A 25,691-nucleotide genomic window follows, 5' to 3' on the forward strand; every position below is an offset into this window, starting at 1 on the left:
TGTAACAGTTTATTTAACTTTACTGATTTGTTTATTAGTGTTTCAAATTCTGAAAAGCTTCTCTTTAAATCAACTACCAAATCGTACAAAAGCTGCGAATCCTTTTGTGTCGAAGGTATTTTGATTTTAGCAAGTTTATCTACACTGTTATGCACATGAATCGATCAGTATCATACTACATATGTTTAGTTCAAAGCTAATAGCAGAGGCCTATTAGTAGAGGATAACAGTGTTGAAATAGATGTACATTAATATTTTTTACAATGCGGATACAATAAATGAATTACATCATCAGATCTTGTTTGTATAATCAACAATGAAAATGTATGTAAAAGAACGGATATCGTATCGAAATTGTTGGAGTGCTGACCGCAATTAACGGAGTGTTCTGGTACATGGACGATCTGTTGTACTTTTTGAAAGACGGTTACTGTTATGCTTTCAACCGGTTTACCAAACAAGTGGTAGAAACCAAGAGAGTGAACCTCAACAAGTATTGACAAAGTGCTTTATTAAAGGTCTCCTTTCAAGTTATATAATATCATCAAAAGTATAACTAGGTTACCGCATCACGAACTCCAGTATTGGTCACGGTATTGTGATACACCTCGCCAATTGGTACCGATTCTGATGACTTCAGACATCAGAATCCTCTGTTAGACGCCAACGTTTTCTCTTTGATTGTTCGGACTTGTGGTGGTGGTATATCACTTCTTATATACACTTTATATGTTTGAAGCGATAAAAAAACAACAAAACTCTACTCATGATTGCAAAAATTCTTTTACGCTTCCTTTTTGTTCACGATCCCATCCTCCTCAATTCCAGCTGCAAGCTTACTTGTTCGTCGCGTAGATTCTACGGGCGATCGTTCTCATCGGTCAGTTGTATTTCTATCTCGCCTAGAGAACGCTTGGTGACTGGTAAATATGAAATATATCAGGTTCCACGGCATCTCTTCGATCACATCGCCCAGATCCGCCAACAAGGTGAAATTCCTGCAGTATACAATCCTGTTTGCACTTGACGCGGATCACGTTCACGGGCGCTGTATTCACCGAGTTCTCGGAAGTGTGCACTATATCCGGTGCCATCAGTTACGGTTTAATGCTGAGCAGTGTTCCTATGCTGTGTTCATCAGTTGTTTCCACCCAAATGGTAGATTTCAGTTCGGACAATAGGGTGTTCTTGTTGGCTTTTGACGACACTAATCCCTTACGTTTGTCATTTTCATTTGAAGATATTCAGCTATATCTTCAAATGCGTAACAGCCGGTAGGTATCCCTATGGTGTGTTTTTTCTTTACATTCCCTTGCATCTCTTTTGGGAACACAAACGTAAAATTGTTATTTATTCCCTCTTCAACGTTGGGTATGCTGTTGCCCGTTATTATGTACTGCAATCCCAATTCCCATTGGTCGGGTTACCGTTATAATTCCGGAAAGAATGTATGGGTGATTTTTAAACTGACAACGCTGAAAGATAAAGATGTCGACATGGCTTCCTGCAATTGAAAAGAATAAAAACAAGTGCAAACCTTCTGAAATTTCATCCTTTATCATTCTGTGCAAAAACCGCTAACACAAGCGACCGCACACCATGTCGTCCTTGGCTTGATGACGATTATAATTGAATTCTATACTGTTGTCGGTTCCAAAGTATCTTACCAATTTGTTCGGCGGAGGCATGTTTCCGATGCTGTCAAAATAATCGACATTATAGTCGCGTTTCTTATAGCAAACCCAGTGAGTACCTGACCCTTTAGAAACGTTGAAGTTTACTATACCTGCTTCGTTTTTCCACGGCTGTTTCGGCAACTTGTCTTGCATGAAAACTCCTCTGAAGCATGGGATTTTAAATTGTTTAGCGTACTCTTAACAATTCATAATCGTACAGCGGACGTAATGGTATGGAATCTAGGACTTTTTTTATTAGCACAACCACTATAGTGTTTCAATTTCAAAGACTGCCTTTCTTTAGATGCAATCTTCCACGCAATTTCTATTTTGGAGTAACTTTTTTCTTATCTCGTCCGCCCAATTTTGATTTGACTCATTGCGTTGGTTACCGTCCATGCTGCCGCCTTTTCCGCCGCACTTGAATCCAAAGCTGTAGCACTCTTCCAAGCCTTTCGGCTAACTCTGTTCGCCTGAGCTCTTGTTCTGCCGTCTTTGTATGTAGCATATGTGATATCGTGCAGTTTGCAGGTTTGATCTACAATTGGTACAATGTGTACAATTGTGGTAATTGTACAATTGGTTTGATCCAATTGTTAATTGGCAACTTACAAAGATACGAATAATACTGATCTAGTAATACGAGTAATAAAAGGATTTTAATCTATCCTAATATTTCATGTAAGATTGTTGAATTAATAATTGTGTAAATATTTGATTTTAATAAAAACTAATATTTCAGCAGTTGTGTCTACTTTATTAAAGAATTGGAAGATCGTTTCTCACTTTCAAATGAAATAAGTTTAAATGAAGTACATCAAAAAATGTTTGTATATAATTTAATAGGTGTACAAGGAAGTCATGTGGTGTCCACATCAGATTTTTTTTTAGAATCTTGATAATCTTATTATGAACATTTTCAATCATTTTCATAGTTATTTTATTTGCTCCCCTCAAGCAATAATACAGTTAAGTAATTATACTATAATATAACCCTTACACAATCACGAAGATATTTTTAGAAGCAAGTAACATGCCAAATCTGTATAAAATGTAAATCATATATTTGGTTTTTTGCACAAAACTAGCCGTTTGATAATTCCGACACAAGTGTTGATCAGTGATAATTCCTAAATACTTTACTCACCTTTTTTTTAATAACTTTCCCTTCGGTTTAAAAATTAAATTCGTTGGGTAATAAGTCAATGCGATTTGAAAATGCCACGCAAAATGTTTTGTTAATATTTAATGATCATTTATTTATGATCTAGGTAGTCTTTTGTATTCTTTAATAAATGTTGTACCATTTGCTTAGTTTCATCCCAGTTGTTAGCTTTACATAACAAAACCGTAACATCTGCATATGATATAATACATTCAGTATCTGAGTTCATTATAAAAATATCATTTATATACATTATAAATAACAATGGTCCAAGTACTGTACCTTGTGTGGTATTTTAGTATCTGTTATGATATAATAACTTTTAATATTATTAATTTTCACAATTTGTTTTCTATTATACAAATAATTTTTATTAATTGCAATAAATTTCCTCTTGTACTTATATTTAATTTTTCTAAAAGTAATTTACGGTTAACAGTATCAAAATCCTTTGCTAAATCATAAAAAAATCACAGCTACTGTTTTGTTTTTGCAATATAAATTTCAGCAATCATTTTTGTAATTTCAGCATTGGCATCTTTTATTTTTACCTTTTTTAACCAAACTGAGACTTAGATTATAATATTCTACTTTCCAAAAATTTTGATGATTTTGTATGTAGTGTTTTAAAATATTTTTATAGGGGGTCAATGATATAGGACTATAAATTGTTGCTAGTTTATTGTTTCCTGACTTAAAAACAGGAATTCCCTCTGCTGGTTTGAAATTACTAGGATAGATCCTTTCTAAATACTAGATGATAGTAATACATCCACTAATTTCATTTATGATTTTAGCATGTGTGTTGTCTACACCACCAGATTTGTTTTTTAGTTGCATTATTGTATTTATAACTTTGGCAGAGGTTGTTTGTTTTAAAAATATACTATTTTTTTTTTAATTTGGCGGTTTTTCTATGCTTAGTTGTACAAATGGATATTTTTTGCTTAATGGATCCTGCTGTAACTTTCCCTACATTTCTAAAATAATGATTGAAATAATTAACTATACTAATTATTTCAGTTAAATGTTCATTGTTATTACTTTCATCTATTATACAACAAAATTCCCTACTGAATTTTTTATCATTACCAATTTTACTCACAAAATTCAATGTTCTGTTTGGATCAGTTTTATACTCATTCAGTTTAGACTCTTCATATCTCATTTTTCCTGTTATTAGTGTACAGAAACTTTATGAATCTTTGGTGAAATAATTCATGAAGTTCTTAGAAAAAATTCAAAAGTTTTACTATGTGAAAAGCTTCCATACACACCATGGGGTAATAAAAAATTAATCCTGCTGCTCCTGATTTTAAACTGTAATTGAGAAATTGCTTTTTCAATTGTAAAGTTTCAACTGCTTTGAAATTGATGTCTTTTATTTAGGAAAAAAATAGCACAAACATATATTTTATATGAAAAAACTTAATAGGTTAATTCATGGAGTTAGAATTTTACCAGAATATAAAAATTAATATCAAAGATAACTTTGGGATTGATATCAATTGTACAGAATATGAAGTATACTTGTATCTATAGTATTTGCTTTTGAAAATGTAAGCACTGGTATAATCTATGATTAAACAGAAAAAACTTTCATTTATTATACCTAATTAAATTCAGACACTTTTAATAAGATTTTGCCACTGTTCATTACCTTAGTTGTAAGTTTGTCAATATCAGAATGTACTCTTTATATTGACTCTTACGTTTGTCTGGCCTTTCTTTCCCTCTTTTGATTTTGTACACAGTAGTAGGTGATCCCAAATAATGACATGCTGTAGATTATTTGAGTAAGCATTTTTGTCAATGTATTTGGCATAGAATTCAAACATCTTAAGTTGATTTTTAAATCAGTGCTGCACTGTAAATCAGTTAATTCCATTTACATATCCCTGGCACATCTCCCACTGAATGGTTTTTCAAATATGTTAATGTGTGTTTTGTTTTTTTTTAAAGTCTACGAATCTTGAATTAAATTCTTTCAGAGCAATGCCAAGATGTACTTATTCACATCAGAATATTCACACTTTGGTAATTTTGGAAAGTATGTTAAATAATTTTTCTGAAATTGTTTCCCATAAGCTAAGTTTCGTTTCAAAAGATTCGGTACTGTCATAAAGATTATGAATTGAATTATCTTTTCTTTTAAGCTATGTGTTTAAATCATTAAGATGTTCATTGATGTCAGTTAAAAATTAAGTCACTTAGACATTTTGGATCATTAAATTTAGTAAAAGGTTTACTTTTATTGTCAATAAATGTAAGAATTATATTTTAAGTTTAATTTCCTCTTCAGCATTTTATCTCTAGAAAGCTAATTTACATTAGAAAAATAAACAAAATCCCTTTCACTCAGAATTTATCTTGATTAAGAAATTTTGAGACTGTAGTTAAGCCTCTGGGATTTAATGAATTCATGACATTTATGACAGCCTTAAAATTTACAGCACTTTATCAAAATTTATTGCTGCACTTAAGTTCTGCTGGTGTATGATACAATGGTACTGCATTAAGGATAAGTCTTCACCTTTCTTTATCAAAGCTATAAATCTTCCATGATTACCAACCAACTGTAGCCAATGCACAGTCTATTACAATTACAGTTAAATTTGCCAACTGAAGATTTAATGTATTTGAAACTACCACCAATTTTTCAAAGATATCATATTCTTTCGTAGTCTCCTTCATAGGATAAACACCCACCGTCTCTCGATATACTTCAAAATTATCATCAATTCCATAGATACACTATTACACTATATCATATCCAAGCTTTCATTTATGGCAACAGAATAAAAAATGAGTTTGGTTGCAAATTTCTCATTCTTGATACTTTTTTTATGATTAGTCTCTGGAACCACCATAAGGTATTACTTCAGAGGATGAATGAGGGTGGTATGTATGAATGTAAACAAAGTGTAGTCTTTTACAGTCTCAGGTCGACCATTCCTGAGATGTGTGGTTAATTGAAATCCAACCAACAAAGAACACCGGTATCAACGATCTAGTATTCAAATCCATGTAAAAGCCTTTACTAGGACTTGAACCTTAGAACTCTTGACTTCAAAATCAGCTGATTTGTGAAGAGTTCATTAGTAGACCAACCCAGTGGGTTTCACTGTTGATACTCTGGAAAGGCTAATTTTGAAAATATGCTTATGAGAAGAACATAATATTTCTGCAACAGGTTCCATGTATTCTTTAATAAACTCACCATCAATGAAAGGTTTAGGTTTGAAGCAGATTTTTTTTGTAATTATAAAGCTTACTCCCACAGTGGCTTCATTATCTACATTTTGTTTTGTACATTCCTGTCTTTGTAATTGCTTCTTTAAAACTCACCTCAACAATCCTCAACTGTTCTCAAAACAGTAACAAATTTTTCTGCATACGTAGTTGTGCTGTTTTAAGCTCTGTATATTCTTTCATTAGAGGAATCGATTTGTGGCACATCAAACAAGCTGATTTGTAATGAACTTCAACAAACAAATAGAGATTTGTTTGAAAAACATGAAACTCATCATTTTCTTTTTTCTTTTTGCGCATTGCTCATGCTACCCATAACATTGCAGAGAAACAACACAGCTTGACTTACACTTGGAATAACATGAGCATTTGTGGCACATTAACCTCTCTCCAGGAAATGGAATGGAAGGGCAAGTTAGGCTGCATATTACATAAATTTTTAGAAACCATGAAACTGTAAGTTGTGTAAAACACTCACAAACCAACATAGCTTATCAGCCTGAATCTTAGTGTTATATTCAGTTCTGTGGAGTTTACTACTGCAGTTTATTTATTACAAACTTGACAAATACGGAATCAAATTTAATATCCCATTTTTTATATTTTAATTCTTATGCATTCATATTTGTTTTCTTATGCAACATGTTTTTATAAAAAAATGTTTGAGTCCGCGGGCCACATAAAAACCTTTGAGGTGGATCACGGGGTTGAAGATGCATGTATGTATGTATGAAGATGTATAAAGTAGGCTAAATATTAATGGATTTTGCTGTAAGCTCTTATATTTTTGCATTCCTTTTTATATTATTAGGTTAATTTCTCTGAAATAATTCATTTTCTTATTTAGCAAAATGTTCTAATTATTCTCTTTGTGTGTTATATATATCTTTCTAAAACATACTCCCAGGTGCAGACTAGACTTTCTACTATATGTGTTACAATAGAATAATGTTTATTTTTTACTACCTTTTATCTTCTTAGTAAAATTCACCTAATATTCTTTAGAATTACCTTTGTCATTTTTTTTTTTATAAATAAAACTTTGCTTTTTTTTTAAGTCTTGCCATGGTATGAGAAAGCCCTAGACTTTGTTTGAAATTTCTAACATCACCAACAAGTTAACTGATTCTAATGAAACTGTCTTAACATTTTTTCTTTTTTTTTACTGTAACATTAAATGAAATATTTTTCCACTTTTTTATTATGGCTTGTTTTTTTACAATTGTTTTAGAATCATTTTCATGATGGTTATGTAAGATTATCATATATCTTCTATCTTTTCATACCAAAATCCTAAAACATCATTCCAATCTTATACTTAACTTTCAAAATTCAGCCATACTGGAAAGTTTTACATCTCGCTGAATAGAATTTTTTTCTAATTAATGTATGAGAGAATCTGTATTATTTGATATTTGTTACATGTTGTTTTATTGCTATGTGCTACATATATTTTTAATTTTTTTATAGAGAAGATTCACTCTATCAAATCAAGTTTTATTTTTTATTATGGTTACATTGAATACATTTTGTTAGTTTAAAATAAACTATGATTAAAAAAGAACTGTGATAAATTTTCTAATATTTGGCTGTAATTTAATTTATTTGTTTAGTGTTGCAAGTGTGGTTCTCGCTCCAGCTGGTGAAGGTGACAAAACAATGGCTGCTATGATTAAGGCTGTTACATTATTTACTGGTTCATAAATGAGGTATGTGATCTGTCATGTTTTCTCTTTTTAAATCAAATCTTTTGGTATGTTAAAATTGAAAAGTTCTTTTAAATACAGGGTGTCCCATATAAAACGCAACCCATCAATCACTCATCCATGAAATTTCAAAAGTCAAGCTTACTCCCTTACTCGTTACTAAAATGGACTCGTCCAACATCTGAACATTGCGGCGACGCAGTAGAACACTACCGATAGTAACAACAATGCAATCATAACGTTCAGTGTATTGCTAGAGACAAGATGGTGTTTTCGCTAGATGAACGTGTTTTCATTGTTGAGTCGTACTTCAGTACGAAATCAGTGGTTGCAGTGCAAGATTTGTTTTGCCATAAGTACCCAGATAAACCAGCTCCTAACAAAACATCAGTATTAAGGTTAATTGCAAAATTTAGAGAGACTGGTTCTGTTAATAACAAGGAACACAAAAGATCTGCATCAGTGTTGAATACAGATACAGTCACTGAAATCAAAGACCGATTACTCGCCTCACCAAATAAATCGATCAGACGTTTGTCTGCTGAAATTAATTTGTCTAAATCAACTGTTCATCGGGGACCAAACAATTACAATTACGACCTTATCGCATTCAAACGGTTCATCAACTTCTTGAGCCCGACAAAGAAAAACGGCTACAATATTGTCAATGGTTCTGTCGATTTCTGCGTGAGGGAATTAATGTTATGGATTCGTTATTTTTCACAGATGAAGCACGGTTTCATTTGGATGGCTACATAAACAGCCAAAACAGTAGAATTTGGAGTGCTGAAAATCCCCACGTTTATCATGAAAAACAATTACACCTGCAGAAGTTGGGCGTATGATGTGCGATATCGCAAAAGAAAATAATCGGTCTTATTTTTTTCGAGTACACCATTAATGCAGAACGATATCAGAATATTTTATTTCAGTTCATTGGACTCTTGGAAGAGGAAGACAGACACTGCTGGCTACATGACGGTGCGACATCGCACTATGCAGGTTCAACTTCTGATTTCGTTGAGGAATTCTTTGGTAATCGTGTTATCGGTCGAGGCTTGTAGCCACCAAGATCTCCAGATTTGACTGCAGCGGATTTATTTCTATGGGGTTACCTCAAAGAAAAAGCCTACAGCAACAAACCACGAACACTTGAACAATTGAAAGTCAATATAGAACAAGCTGTATTAAATATCCAGCCACAAACTTTGAAAAAAGTTGCAAGAAACGCTGTAAAAAGAATTGAAGCTTGCATTCAAGAAGATGGCGGCCACTTCCAACATTTACTCTAAATGTAAGGTAATGGATGGTAATAATAAAAATTAGATTTACATTTATATATGCCTTTTTATTATTTCAATACCTACCAATATAAGGTTGGGTTGCGTTTTATATGGGACACCCTGTAGAACTTACCAGGATACCAGGTTGTGTATTCATTTCCATATGACTATTTGCCCTGCGCCAGAACCTTTGCACCCGTAGTTACCATTTTGTTTAAAATTATTTAAATTTTTCATTCTTTTCCTGCCTCTATTTTTTCTCTTCTGCTGTTTTTATTGATCCTTCTAGCACTGTTTTAGTTTGCCCTTCTCTGATGATAAGTTCTGGCTTGTTAGCTTTTCTATTCTATTATTATAGTGATTAAGCTTCTAAACTTGTTCATTCATTTGAGTATGTTCTCATTTTTCACTCTGTCCATTCAAACTTCTCCAGTCTCCTCCATGATTACACTTCAAATACCTCCAGGCCTTTTTTTTCTTTTTTTCATGTTTCACATACGTATCAAATTTAACATTTTACAATACTTGCTTTTTGTTATTTTACCATATAATAACAATCTCTTTATATTAAATGCAGCATCCCCTTAGCCTGATGATTTCCTTGTTTAGTCTTTTGGAATACATAATATGCTTTGAAATAAAAAGTCACCAGTTAATTGTTTGGATAGGTTATCTCATTGCTAGTTATTTTAACAGTAAAGTTAATTAAGTAAAAAGTTCTGTTACAATATAATTAATTAATACCACCATAACAATTACGTCCATAGAACAGTTGTGGTATTTTATTTGCTGTTAGGTAAGTTTGTGTGGTCTTTTATGAAAATATCTATCTATTGACTTATATAAAAATGTACACCTTATCTCTAAAGAAAACATTTGAATATTTTGGAGGATTAAAATTATTGGTTATGAATTAGAAAAGTGTGAAAATCACGGACTAACTAGTAGATTTGTAGTTAATTTTTTCCATTGGTCTTTTGACTAGGTTGATGTGGTTTACTGCTCCTTTCTATCTGTATTAATTTCTTAGTTTCAGTCTACATACTTTGTTGTCTTTACTCTCTTCACTTGGATTGACTCCACTATCCTTGGACTCTAAATGTTCTTTGATTTACAAGAATTTGCACATATTTTGTTTTCTTCAGTTTGCCTGAAAACCTCTAATTTATCTTTCAAAATTTGTCTCTTATCATTGCATCTCAAAGGCCTGCAAATTAGGTTTTTATTGTCTGTATTTGCTACCTCTTCACTCCATACAAATATTTTTAAGACTCAAATTTCTATATCTGTGTTTGATCAGCAAATTTTTTTCTCCTTCATAATTCTTGCTCAGACTAATTTTTTAGGTATTTTTTTTGCCTGTTCTTTGAATTTTACTGCCTAAATACCATAATTCTAAATTGAGTGCAAAAGGTTTGATAATGCTTTTTTTATAGTAATCTAAATTTGTTTTCTGCCAAAATATTGAATAGTTATGTATAATAGTGTTGTTTGTCCTTCCAGCAAAAAGTACATTGTAAAGACAATTATAAAATCTATACTATTATATAAAGAGGAAGATGCTGTTTTTATTTGGGATAAACAAATTGTTACCCATGCTACTAAATTTTTACCCATGTTTCTTGGCAAAATTGAGAAGGTTTTTGGATGCATTTTATCCTGGAAAAAAAATATGTTTATGTATTAGTGTAGGTTTGCCAATTGAAGCAAAAAATATAATAATTGAATTAATGAACTGTGAACAGGATTTGAAATGAATGATTCGAAACAGTTGAATGAATAATATTATATAATAATAGAATTAGATTTACATTAAATAAATTAATCTATATTTTTGAAATTTGACTTTGAAAGGGGATGAAGAAAGGTAAAAAAAATGTTGAACCATGATTGTAAATTTTCCCAATCCCGACTATAATTAATGAGATATTCAGTAGATTTGCGCTTGCAAAAACTCTTCAGATAAATATTTAAAAACCATTTTTGGTTTTTTTTACTTTGATTTTTTTGATGGGTGTGAAGGTATACGATGCTATGATATATGCTACGGTAAATGCAAGTAACCATATAGCGCAGGCGAAGCTGTGACAGATAGCTAGTACATTTTAATTTTAATAAAATGTATACAGATTTTCTTTGTTAAATATACTTTTCAAAAAACAGAGTTAGTAAAATTGAACACAGTTTATTACTGTAATTAAATATGTACATAACATTAGTGGATTTTAGTTACATCATGTAACATAACCCTCATCTCATTGAAAACATAAAATATGGATTATTGTAGATTCAAGTTTGCATACTATTAATAAAAATAATTCAGTCTGTCTTGATTTAATTCTCAACAAAGATCTGGAAATTTTTCATTTCATATCAGCATTATTTACTTTGAACAATCCAGTGTCGTTACTGATACAGCTCTTCTGTATTATACAATACTTACTAAGCATGTTCACGCAAATAAAATTAAAGTTCAGATGTACCTAAATAATATAATTCAAAATACTATTTATAAAAAAAGCTTCTGTAGATGGATTTTGAAAAACATTAAAGGTATGCTTCATTTTAGAACTCAATACATTTTTTTGGAGTATATTTTAATGTTATTTATTTCTTTACAGGGTAAGAAGACGTAAGCAGATTAAAAAAAATTACCATGATTACACAAATTGTGGGAGTTTACAATCATGAGATTTGAATTAAAACATTGTAAAAACTCAGATAGTTGATAGATCTAAAATATTTATTTTGGTGATGTCATGGTTTTTTGAGTAAAAAAACTCTACAAACTCCATAACATTTTCCTTCTTTATTGTATTTTGTGTTATACTGACAGCCTTAAAATATGTTTGGTGGTAATTCTGTAACTCTACATTTATGTTGTACTATTTTTTATACGGCAGATTTTATAATAATTAAAAAATAAATATAAAAGTGTTAATTGTTGAAACTAATCATTAATAAACAAAATATGTGATAATTATGATCTTACTTATAAGAGCGTAGATTTCTTACTTACATGAAAATATTTTTGGATTTTTACACTAATATAATTATTAGTAAGCATTCATTGGGTGCCCAATAAAAGCAGGTCAGATTCAGATTACTGGCACTAAAAATCAATGTGCTGGGGTTTCACATGTATGCACTTAGTAGTCAGATTTACAAGCTCGTTATTGCGATAAAATTATTTATTAATTGCTATTTTATTATCATGGAGTTCAGTTGTGAGGAAGCTGTCTTGATACTATTGGTATCAGAAAATGTCAATTTAAAATTTAAACAGTTGAAATTTGGGGTTCATGATATTATTAAGGCTTAGGAGTATATGGAGAATATCATCACCTTTTTGATGATTTAAAAAAGATCCTATCAAGTTCTTTGAATATTTCGGAATGGAAATTAAAACTTTCTACTACGTTTTAGAGAAAATTGAGCATCAGTTATTGAAAGGTTGGTGTAATTATCATCAGCAGGAAATTTTGGTAGAAGAACAGCTAATATTAACCATAAAGTAAGATAGATAAATAAATAAATAAACTAATACAGATTTCTCATAATTGTTATTGAAATAATTTTTTTATTATTTCTTTAAAATTAACAAAAAAGTACAAAAAAACCCTTGAATAATATAGTAATGAAAAATATATAAAAATGGAAAATAGAAAACAGAAATTTATGACAAATGAAATCTTTATATAACAGATAAATGATTAAGGTTACGGGGATTTTTGGAGAATTGTTGTGTATCTTGTGGTGTTGTAAAATACCCACAGTTCGGATTATTATCCATGTTAGAGGGAGATAATTCAGATTGATCTGAGGACAGTATGTTACTTAGAAATGAAGAGCTGTAAGCATACAATGTTTGAGGTGCACTTGGCTCTATATTTAAATGCAGCTCTTAATTTGAACATCCAAAATTGCCTGCAGATTGCATCACAACTTCTTGAACATGGTTTCTGAAAGACAGTTTCATGTTGTCTGGTATTTTTGGAACAGGTGATAGCAGGCTATAGAAAAACAACTCATCTTCATTTTCAGCCTTGCGCTTAATAAACTGTAACTTTTCTCTGTTTCATGTTGATCATTGTCTCATTGTATTTGGTGTTAGTCAGAATCCTCTCTCTTCTTCTCTTGCCATAAAATATCTTTGTTTTCAATATTTCTAGCTCCTGGTCTTACAGTGTTTGCTTCACGTAGAACATGTCCTTTCTTCAGTATTAGGTTTGTCAAATGCAATGGAACTTCTTGAAAATCCTGGTTTCCAGCTGCATCATTATCAGTGTCTTCATTGACATTATAAATCTGTTTGCTTCATTGGGTAGTGGAGCAGTTTTTGTTGCTGAAAAATTACCTGTGCAGGCTTGTGGTTTGATGTGTCATAAAAGCAATAGAGATTTAAAATGCGGTCATTTTGGCTCACATGATTTGTTTGCTGAATCACCTGTAGTTATAGGCTTCATTTCTGGGCTTTGGTCTTCTATTTTCATATAGGAACTATTACAGTTAGAGTGTGCTTTTGGAATTTTGTATTCAAAATGGTGTGTTCTTTCCAAAGCCATTGAAACAAAAATAGATTTAGCTGAAACAATTTTCAAATGTGTTGTGTTCTACATAATACCATTATAGATAAAGAAGGGTACCACAGGCCTGTAAATTATACTACTTTCATGGTGAATCAGTAACTTGGGAGAGACATGGAAGGCTTCTCACTGAGGCCAAAGGTGCAAGAAACATTTTTAATTGTTAAATGGAAAAACTTTCCTTGTCATATGATGACTAAAAACTAACAAAGCATATTGCAATTGTATAAAGTAATACTGAACTGTTATTAATATAATATTTACTTAACTGATACTGTCAAGGGATTGCAAATATATTACTGCAAGTACTGTCATATTTAAAAATTATTGGTTTTTTTTTATTGCTTGAACACCCATATCACTGGCTATTTTGCTAACAGGAATAGACAATAATTCTTGTTGGAATGCAATTTAAGCTTTTTATTCCAAATTTCCGGTTTCAACATTAGAGATTAGAATTTCAATATCCATTATTTACATTTACACAATAATATTACAATTTATAGTTGTTTTTGTTATTACGAATATGATAATTATAGGACCTCTAGATTTTTTTAAATAGTTTTTTTTATAAATATAAAAACAAAAACACCTTCCCAAAAAGTTCAAGAACACAATATTAAAATAAACTTTTTACCACATAAACAAAAAGAGGTGCACCTATTAAACGTTCACGCTTCCTTGTTGTACTGAATCTGAAACCAGAATGAACATTTCATTTTGACAAATTGTCTGACTCAGACAACCTGCAAGTTGGCACTGGTGCCTGCTGCTACTATGTGCATTTAAGTTTAAAAACATTGCAAATTTTGTCTCACCGATCAGTATTGGGTCTGAATCAGACTTCCTGCTTGCGTTGAGTGTGTACCCTAAGGCAGTAAACCACAGTTTTATTTCTTCCCTTGGAAGTTTTTTTTTGTAGTGTGCAGTCTACTTTTGTTTGTTGCTAATATTATATGGGAAAGATAGATCATTTCCAATTCAAACCTACATTAGGACTTAAAGATACATACGAAAAAAAAATCAGAATTATTGAAATGTTTTGACTTATATGTTCATATATTTATGGTTTTGCAGAGTGAGTTTTTTTATTCAGTGATTTTTTTTGGTACACCCAATAATAGTAATATGTAGAATATTATTTTTCACTTAATTGCTGGTCGTAACAAATTATGAGAAATCTAAAAATAGAAATTACCTTATACCTTATTTTCTAGATAACATAAAATTTTCTGCATCGCTCTGTGTTGGAGAATGTTTTGTTTTGATTGATGCATATATTTGGAAATTTGAGTTGTATAGCTAAACTTAACTATCACAAATTTATATTTGGAGGCCAGATGATAAGTGATAAAAAAAAGTTACAAGCTATTGATGTAATTAGTGCTCATTAAATGATTTTTTCCCTTTATTTTTTAACAACTTTGATAGAAATTTGATTTTATAATTTAAATGAATGATATAAAATTTACATCCTTTATATAATTTCATTGAATTTACAACTGTGAAATGTCTTTCATACAAGTTTTTAATCTGAATTGATTATTCCAAATATTATATTAATAAATTTCATGTTACAGGCATATAAGTGTTTTGTGTAATTTTGTACATTCTGAATACATGTATATTAATTATTATTCTATCAAATCTTTATTTTTATTTAGTTTTTGTAATATTGTACAAAATCATAAAATTATATATTTTTTGCTCAAGAATATTGTTTTTAATTTTAATTTTTAATTAATCTTTATCCACTGACTTTTGCTAGTTATTAATTTTAATATCGCAAGCTTCTTTTCTCTAAATATTTTGTTTTAATCTCTAATATTTACGATTACTGTGGCTGCAGTTGTCCATAGTCATGAAATAATAATTACAAGGCATTAATAATTAATAATTAAAAAAGTAAATTAATTCAAACCAAATATTGCAAAATTATTTTTTTTAAATTATATTGTTGAAAAAACATTTATTTTTTCCATACCATTCTAAATAAATTAATTTAATGTTTAGAGGACAGTGATTTCACATGTTGCGCACCTATTTATATGCATAGAAGAAGTGTTCAGCTTAAAATTATAATTTGGATTTGGCGCCAAATAAAATAAAAGCCAAAGTTGGTAGCATTGTCTGAAAAACAGAAACAAGCACTGAACTATTCCAGTCATTCAGTTGTTAAGTTGTTGTATGCTATTTGTTTGTAAGTTTTAATTAAAAATTAATACATAAAGTATGGAACAGCATATTATAAAATTTCTTAAAAAGGTATATTTATATATATATATATATATATATATATATTCAAAAAATTGGACTTTACTATCATTTTCAGATTCTATGTATCAAAATTAACAAAAAATGTTTTGAAAAAATTACTCTTTTGTTTTCCTTCTATCTCAAGATTAGATTGAGCATCATTATAGTATTTGTACTCACATTTACTTTAATAAACAACTTTCTTACAACTAATGTGCACAAGTTTCTCTAATAAATAAAAAAATACATTTTAAACACCTTCATAAATTTCATTAAAAAATAGGGGCCATATCAATTTTTAACTCATGGTCATTTAACAATCAAAAATAAATAAAACAGTAAAATTGAAAATAAAAACAAAAATATTTAATTTAAAGGGCAAATTAAAAATCTTTTTGAACACAATTTACTTGTTAATGTATTTTAGAGAAATTTTGAGTAGAAATCACAATGCAGTACATTCAAATGAAACTTCAAACCTGTCAGCATTGATTAAACAGATTTTTTTTGAAATGTAATGTTTCCATGGCAATGTTACTATAGTGATATTACCTTTGTTTTGTTGTGTAATTATTTACTGTTTATATACAGTCTGCATACTGTTATATCAGTTATAGGTCTTATCAGTGTTAGGATCAATAATTTAATATACTGTAACATATTTATATTCCATTTAAATGAATCCATTAATAAAAAAATACTGTGGAAAAATAACTATTTGTTTTTCTGTTTAAAGTAAGTATGTACAGTTTATTTTTACTGATGTACTACTTTTTGTTGATAAATCTAAATAATTTAAGCTGGTGTTTTGTATCTTTATATGATTTTTCCAATTTAATAAAAAGATTTAGTTTGAATATTTTCTCAATTTGTTTTTGTGTGGTGCATTTGTTGCAGTTAATATGCTCTGAGTTTTTAAATTGGTTCATAGATTTGATTTCTGATCATGATCTGGCTTTAACTTTTTATAATCTTCAGATATAAAATGTTTTACTAAAATTGCCCTCAATTCTATGGTTATGAACTATGGTTGTGGTCATTCAGTTATAAACTGGAATTTTTTTTGTTTACGCTTTATTGATATTAGTTATCTTATTTTTCTACACAGTTTCCTTCAACAGAAATACAAAAAAAAAGTACGACTGCCCCAGCAACTAATTTGACTGCACCAACAACTAATTGCACACAATTAGTTAATTCTTCGAATCTTTCCCCTCCTAAAACTTATTTCAGCAAACCAAACATGTGGAAATCACATGTTAACTCTGGACTGAATGGTGAGTGTTCAAGAAGTGTCCAATGAATTGTAGCAAGTCATGCAACTTGACGTCATGCAACTACCAGCGATTTAGTATGCTTCATTTATTTGTCGTGCAGAAAATCAATCAGCAGCACACCTTTTGAATCCCAAAAATCATCTCTGAACTGTGCCTGCAGTAGTCAAAATTTCAGAGGATTTGACACCTTAGTTGGTGAGAAATCATAATTTATTGAACAGTAGAAAATGGTGTATCTCCTGTTCAGACACAGTTGCCAGAACTTTTCCAGTTGATTAGCGTTTCTTGGCCTTGATTGGTGCCCCCTCCCCACTTCCCCAGCTTCTATGTTCTGCTTTCCGGGTATAGTGGTGAACCCATGTTTCATCAATATGGCCAAAAAATGCCTCTCCTTCCTTAAAGGGATTCAGAAGTCACTGACAAACATCTTTCTAAACATTTATCTGTGCCTCATTGAGAAGACTTGGTACCTTGCTATTACACTATTAACACTTATGCCCACCTCTGATGTAATTTGAGCATCAGAGGTGATCACATAATTTGTTGTGCAATAAGACAATGTTACTGTCTGCTCAGATGTTCTGAACTAACTACCTGTAGCAACCCACACATTCACTGCTCTTCCTCAGTCTGTGCGGCAAAATTCCAGTGTGTACCCTTTTATAATAAAGTAATTATAGAAGCTTTATCAGTTACTGAACATTATTGTAACATTACAATCGCTTCATATTTTTAACATAAAATAATTTATCATGTTGGAACTACAAAAATTAATAAAACACTATGTTAGAAAATTTATAAAAGCTCTGTGAGTATATTTTTACCTAGTAAAGTAGTCTGAACTGGGAGTTCAGTGGATAAACTATTTTTATGCTACATTTCCACTTTAGCCTGGGACAGCTAAAATTACAACTATGCCATTAATCAGCAATTGCTTTTACTTTTTGTAACAATTGTTCATCTAGTAAAGTTATTCTATTGTTCAAGAGAAGAAAACTTAAAGATAATGCAAAGGTAATAAATTTCTAGTTAAGTAGTATACATATTTTTTAGTATATATTGAGAGATTTACACAAAAAAAGAAGTTTAAAGTACAGATGCACTTTAGAATGTGCGGATGTAAAAAAAATTGACCCACTGGGTTGATCTAGTGGCGAATGCATCTTTGCAATTCAGCTGATTTCGAAGTCGAGAATTCTAAGGTTCAAATCGTAGTAAAGGCAAGTTACTTTAGTATTTGAATACTAGATACCGGTGTAGAACATGGATACTGGTGTTCTTTGGTGGTTGGGTTTCAATTAACCACAAACCTCAGGAATGGTCAACCTGAGACTGTACAAGACTCTAGACTTCATTTACATTCATTCATACATATCATCCGCATTCATATGCTAAAGTATAATACCTTACGTGGTTTTGGAGGCTAAACAGAAAAAGGAAACTTTTTCAATTCCTAATTTTTTGCTGGTTTTCAATATTATTTTAAGACTTTTTTATTCCTGTGTATTTTTCCAAATGCAATTGGGCAGGAACTCTGTAGCTTTATTGGCAGAATGATGTTAAACATTGGCTATTTAATCGTAGAGTATAGAGAATTTGTTGCGTGAATGTTCCTCATGTAATTTATATTGGCAATGAATTAAATGAATGAACATTTAATTTATGTGCAACAAGAAATACTACATAGATTACCAAAAAAAGTGAAATTAATGTAAATGTCAATTAGTTGATACAAATACATAATTTTAAAGGAGAAAACCTTATAAACTAACAATTTAAAGTTTTAACACACTGAATATTTCTATTTTGCTATTTCAATTTGTGACAGGAAAATTATAATAATGTAAAAATTTCATTTAAATCCATTTAAGGAGGTTTTAAAAAATTGTTTGTTGCTGCAAAATTGTGTGTTTTTAACTTAACATTCCAAATATTGGATTGTTTTTAGTTTGTTTTTGAGTCATATCAGCCTTGATATTAGAGTAAATACATTAATTTATATTGATAGAAAAAACGAAATATTCTTAAATCTAATACAAAATGTTCATAAAAGTATAATGTTCTTTTCATTAAACAAAAACAGTAATTTTATAAAACATTCATAACATTTATTGTACATAGTGACAAGATATTTTTGCAAAAGATATTTTTTTAATTCAAATTATGCATTTCTAAACATTACAAGTTTGATCTAGCATTACAATGTACAATCTAATCATTCATTACATTAATTTTACTGTCATAAGAAATAGGAAATTTCCATTACTGAAATTTGTTCTAGTCAAATTAAATATACATGCAATCTTTTCAGTTTCTGAATATTTTCTGGAGTACAGTAAATACAAAATAAAAAATGGAAGACACGGTAGATGAAGACCCAGTAGAAAGTGACCCACGTCTCTTATTTTTCTACACTTACCTATCAAAAACTATTAAATTTAAAGTTGATAAATGGCAAAAAATGATGGGAAATGAAGAATTTAAGGTATAATTTGATAACTTTAAAGAGATGATGTTAGTTTAATATTATGTAGTTTCTTAATGTTTTTGAATAAATGCTTCATGAAGTGACACTTTGTCAGAAATGTATTGACGACTATGCCTATGCATCTCCCAGTTATTTATAATAGTAAAAGTATCTGATAATCACAAACCACCTTTATCCTGCACCAATGATCCATTACACTGCATCAGGTCTGAGCAATTACGTACTGGTCTAACAGCAGTAGACTGCAGCCTCCACTATAAACTAGGAAACCTGCATGCTACATAAATGCATAAACCTAAAACTATGTATTTGTCTCCTCAGACTTTTATAGTCTAGTAAAAACCATTTTTTTCTGAGGATACATTATGAAGCACCACAGGGGTTTAAAAGAGTTTAAAAGTGAGTGCCAATGAGTCTATTGGCACCACATTGCCGTATGAGTGTGGTTATAAATCCTGCCACTTGTGAAATTTGATCATTGATGAAATTCACCATCGATTGTGTGAAATGTACAGGGTCTAAGTAATGTACATTTACCTAAGTGTGAAGGAAAAGTGAGGCAATGGTGTTGTGAGATTAAGGAAGACCTAACATGTGAAAGAAAAGCGTATCAGGGAGACAACTTTTTTCCATATCATCACTGGCAATGAAATGTATGTCAATGCTGGGATGAAACAAGTTCTTGCTGTGGCATCATTCCAGTTCACCTAAACTAAAAAAATTCAAATAAACCCAGCCTTGAAAAAAGTCATTGCAATTGTGGGACCAAAAGGGTGTGATTTGATTGCAATGTGGGATGAAATCTCTTGACTGTGAAGTCAAGAGAAGTCCTGAGACGGATGATCTTGTCATCCTCTGCATGCGATGATAAAGATAAAGAGGAAAACAATTAAAGAAAAATTGTTATTTTTGCTAAAATTTTAACAGTATGAATGAATGTAAAATAAATTTGAAAGATTTTGTATTGTAAATGTAAATACAGCCAATAAAAACATTTAAAAATTGTTGTTTTTTTGTTTTTTTAAGCAGACTAAAAATAAACAAAATAATAATTATTTTTAAACATTCTTCTATGTATCAGCATTTACAAACAAAAGGGTCATTTTCAGCATGTTCGCTTTCTGTTGAATGCCAATTAAATCATCTTGTTATGATGAACATCATGTGATTTAGCGTAGAGCGTAGTCCAGGTATTAGTACATAGTGAAAAAGTGTGGTCCATATTTGCAGCCAACAGATTATCCCCAGCGGTAAAAATAGTCATTTATGGAGTGAAGAGAATCCACATGGTACCATGGAAACTTTCCAACGTATATTTCCATGTTTGGTGTGGCATTATTTGACAAAATTCTTTTTTTCAATGAAAACTTAAATGGAAATGATCAATGGTAGCCTTTCTTGGCTACCATGATCACTTGACTTAATGCCACTAGATTACATTTTGGGGCCATATGAAAACAATAGTATACCACAATTATTGAACAAGTTTTGTTACTAAATTTCACATTTTATTAGTCATTTTTAAGTAAGATATCTTAATTTAGAAAATTACAGTAGAGCATCTTTTTATTAGAAGAGCTGAACTTGAGGTGAAATCTTTCGCTAGTTGTAACTGGACCTATGTTTATAACCCACTGGGTTGGTCTAATGGTGAATGCGTCTTCCCAAATCAGCTGATTTGAAAGTTGAGAGTTCCAGCATTCAAGTCCTAGTAAAGTGAGTTATTTTGACACGGATTTGAATACTAGATCGTGGATACCAGTGTTCTTTGGTGGTTGGGTTTCAATTAACCACACATCTCAGGAATGGTCGAACTGAGACTGTACATGACTACAGTTCATTTACACTCATACATATCCTCTGAAGTATTATCTGAAAGGTAATTACCGGAGGCTAAACAGGAAAAAAGAGACCTATGTCTATATGAACTTTTTTCGTTATTCATCTCTTGAACATGCTCTAAAAGTTTCAACATTTTATCATGGTACATATTCTATATATTTTTAAATTAGCCCACTTGCTTATGTTTTTTTCGCGCCCTTCTGTTAATTCCACTAGACTGTCAACATATTGTGATATCCATTTCCTCCTGCGATTCAGTACAGTGCAATTGTGGATGATCCGCGATGTAATTAGTTCGCTTGCGGATGATCAGTTGACTATATTGTGTATATTATATTGTTTTATTTTGTGTATTTTTTTCTTTATTATTTTATGTTATTTTCTTTGTTTTTCTGATTACATTCCACTTCCAGCTGTCATTTTATAAAATAAGTCGTATGATGTGTGAATTAAGTAACTTTTTTAAGGATATTTTTGGAAAAATAAAAATATCCTTAAGATTCATTGAGTGATTTGTTGATTATGTGCCTCTCTTTCTCTTTCAATTTTTATTTTTTGTGAGAGTATTGCTAGGGAGACTAGTATGTATGTTAATACATGTACTAAATTTATGAATATTATTTTCAACATCTACCAGTCTCTTATCTGAGAGAAAAGTGAGTGTGTATTTTTATGAGAAATTAGAAATTAAACAACTTTTAATTAGTTTGCTAATATTCAAGAATTTCGAGAAACTGTTCTATGTACTAGAATTTTGTTACTGTATATGTTAATTTAGAAGTTCAAAAAATGTCATAAGGAGTTGAGAACTAAATCTCTACTAGCTACACTATGAAGTTGTAAATTAAAAATCAAATAAACATGAGGGTCTTTTACTATTTGAAATCCTCACCAAAGAAATTAACATAAAGACCGCCAAATGGTTCATTGATTGGGTTAAATTTTTACAGCTCTTCTTTTTTCAACATCTGGCTGTGGTGATTTAAAATTTATGTGATTTGAGTTACCAAACTACAATCAGAGTCAATGTAATATTTATTGCAGCCGAATCATTTGGTGTAACTATTTTCTAAATTAAAATACTACATACTTACATCATTGTTATACAATAAATTCACATAGTTGGTAGACTATTTCATGTGCTCTCACAAGACAATAGAAAACCAAATAAAAAAGACTGTTCCAGTGGTTATTGATATTGGGTGGAAAATATGCTCAGCATATGAAGATTCATGAGGTTTTCCACAATTCTATATTGAAAACTATTTATATGTATTATTCCTACTGGCTACAAGCTAATTTAAAAACTAGACTGATCCTTTAACCAGTAAAATTTTTTTATCTAGATATAAGCTTGTCATACCAATAAAATGAGTTCCATCATATCTATTATGAATAATCATGGATCCAGTAGGCAGTGGAATCGAGAGTAGTTGTGCAGTAGTTTTCCTCAAGTAGAGTAATTCTTCTTTGTTAAAATAACTATAGATTTGGTTGTGGGAAGTAAATGACTACACACTTGAGTTTAATTGTATGCATGTAATAAATCTTGAATCTTGTATTAAATTTACTTTTTAAGTCTATTAAAAAAAAATTAATTTTTCTAAATCTATATTGAAAACAAAAATAAAGTTATAAAATAAAAAAATGTCTTGTTACATGTCTTAAATAAGTCTTTTGGTTTTCAGAACATTATTATGAGCTTTTTAGATGATCCTTCCAATAATGTTTTAATTATAAGAATGACCAGTGCTGGAGTTCTTATGCCATCACTATCATTTCCCAGTGTTGGTCGGTCAAAAGCTTCTTATTTTATTCGGAAATACCCAGAACCAATTACCCCAGAGAATTATCAGAAGCTGCTTATTTATGGAGATATAGCCCCAAAACCAGTTGATGAATTGGCAGTGCTTGTTGAAGAGGTAATTAAACATATGATTTAATGTTTATAATTTTTTTAAATCGTAGTAGAGTTATCAGTTTTTTGGTCTAGCTCTGGTTTATATTTTTGTTCAGTTTATATTTTGAGTTATTTTATTTTTACTGCAGAAGTGGTGGGGCAGTCATTAAGAACCTCTTTTCATTATTTCATTTCCTAAAGGTTTACCTATAAACCTATGAATTCCTTATGTTCTGCTTTTGATTTGTATCAATATGCATATTTTGAAAAGAATGAAATTTATTTTTAATTTTATTAAACAATCTAACTGGTTTTTATATTGGTTGTTAATATCTGGAAAAGTTTATTAGGTATAATGTGTTAAATTTGCAGTAATTTTGAGTAGAGAACGTAGCAACATTATTTCTTGCACATCTATGAAATAAATTTGCACCATCTACCATTTATCAGGAACAGCTGAGATCTACTGCTCTGCTAGGCATCAGAGCCAGCATCTCTTCTCAACTCTAGTATAAAATTGCCTCCAATCCTTCCTACTGCTCCATGTTATTACCCACCTTGATGGCCTCCTCTCTTTAATTACTGCTTGATTTACATCTGTTTAATAAAAAAAAAAACGCAAATCCAGTTTTTTTTCGAAAAACATTTTATGATATAAGCTTGTTAAACCCACAGAATTGTAGGTGAATATTCAGATCTATCAGTGACAGTGAGTTGTTGAGAAAGTCTGGCTGTATAATGAATGTAATTAGTTTTGAATAAATTAATGGTTTATGTGGTTTTGCAGTGTAAACAAGAATGGGTTAGATAATATACTTATAAAGCAACTCTTTCTGTGGGAAACTGCATTAAGTTATACTATATTTTCAGTTGGTAGGGGATTTCTGCACTTCAGACTCTAAAAGTAATGGTATTTGATCACTTCATTAAGTTCACAATACTTAATACTGTAGTTATCAGATCAGAAGTAGAGTCCCTGGGTTTGCTCCACCTTTCTACAGATTACATCAATAATGTACTGTATCTTGGAATCCTCATTGGAGTAAGAAGCTACATTCAAAGAACTGAGATTGAAGAAGGAATCAAGAAAATGGAAAAGAGGTGGGTGGTAAGAAAGTATAATATATCCTGTGAGGAACTATGATATTGGCAATGCCACTCAAAGAAAAGAGCCTGATGCTCTCTTTCAGGCAGTGGGTGCTCATCCTGCCCTGCCCACAATTTTACTGATAGTCAAGGCATTTTTACTTGGAATAGAGCTGTACATTATTGGTCGGTGTATATGTATTTATAAGAGCCACCTATAAACAGGTAAGAGATTTTAACGACCAAATTAACCAACTAATTATAAAAAACTTATCAGCTGAACAAAACAAAATTAGCTAGACCTCCTTGAGTAGGTGTTTTAAGTGTTGAATATATTTTTAATAGTTAACAAAATTAAGTGCATGTGAAATTTTTAAATACAATGATTACACTGGTGAACAAAATTTAATTTTTTGTTTGTTAAATGAGAGTGAATGGCTGATTCTTACAGTATTTTTAATGCTGATTTCAAATATATGAATAGATTTTTCTATTGGGCTAGTTTTTTGTAATTGAAATTTTTTTTGAAACAAAAAATATATGATGAATGTAGTATGAACAATACATTACATGCATTTTGTATTCACCTAAAATCTATTCCTTTTGGATTTTCTGCTGCGGTTAGAGCCCTCTTTAGATTGCAACAGTAGTCTGCTAACATTTTTGGGTTCCATTTTTCTCCTGGCATTGTGTTTCAATTGTAGATATCTCCTGGTGAAAGCATTCTCCATGCCCATCACTGATAGTGATGGGCAAACATTTTTGTCACTCAAACATTTTTCAAATGCCAAATCATCACCCATTAGTTTTTTATTTATGGTCCAACAAATATATACCTTTCTTTATTTAAGCATCGTTTACATTAAGGAATTTGCTTTTTTAGAAACTGAAACCCTGCACCATTATGATCCATGCTTTAACAAAATTTTTGAATAAACCAAGCTTAATGTATAGTGACAGAAGATAAACTTTTTGTGGTTTTACTAATGCCTAACAACATTCTTCTTTCCTATAGTCAGTACCTGTCTCTCTGGCCACTGCTCTTTTATGTAATGGTTTTTCCTTTCTCTGCTGTCCCACTCAAACAAAAAGCAACAGAACTTGGTGTATCTAAGTTGCAGTCCAAGTAAAAGCACTGTTTCAGATCCCCACAACTATGCCATAAATATTTCTC

At 30.7% G+C, this 25,691-nt stretch overlaps 2 protein-coding genes across 3 annotated transcripts in view; both read left to right on the forward strand.

Moving 5' to 3' along the window:
• Positions 1 to 15,370, forward strand: part of LOC142326299 (AP-5 complex subunit zeta-1-like) — a 53,529-nt gene extending 38,159 nt beyond the window's left edge. For both annotated transcript variants that reach the window (XM_075368672.1, XM_075368674.1), the window contains 2 exons: positions 7,707 to 7,802; positions 11,704 to 15,370. In XM_075368672.1, the coding sequence (XP_075224787.1) occupies positions 7,707 to 7,797 (91 nt within the window). In that variant the 3' untranslated portion in view covers positions 7,798 to 7,802; positions 11,704 to 15,370. The remainder of the gene's footprint in view (positions 1 to 7,706; positions 7,803 to 11,703) is intronic.
• Positions 15,371 to 19,554: 4,184 nt separating this feature from the next.
• The window catches only part of LOC142326948 (dynein beta chain, ciliary-like), a 35,083-nt gene continuing 28,946 nt past the window's right edge, over positions 19,555 to 25,691 (forward strand). Inside the window, exons 1-2 of the mRNA XM_075369679.1 lie at positions 19,555 to 19,686; positions 23,220 to 23,453. Coding sequence (XP_075225794.1) covers positions 19,555 to 19,686; positions 23,220 to 23,453 — 366 coding nt within the window. The remainder of the gene's footprint in view (positions 19,687 to 23,219; positions 23,454 to 25,691) is intronic.

This window comes from Lycorma delicatula, chromosome 6, assembly GCF_047948215.1.
Source record: "Lycorma delicatula isolate Av1 chromosome 6, ASM4794821v1, whole genome shotgun sequence".
Taxonomy (NCBI): Eukaryota; Metazoa; Arthropoda; class Insecta; order Hemiptera; family Fulgoridae; genus Lycorma; species Lycorma delicatula.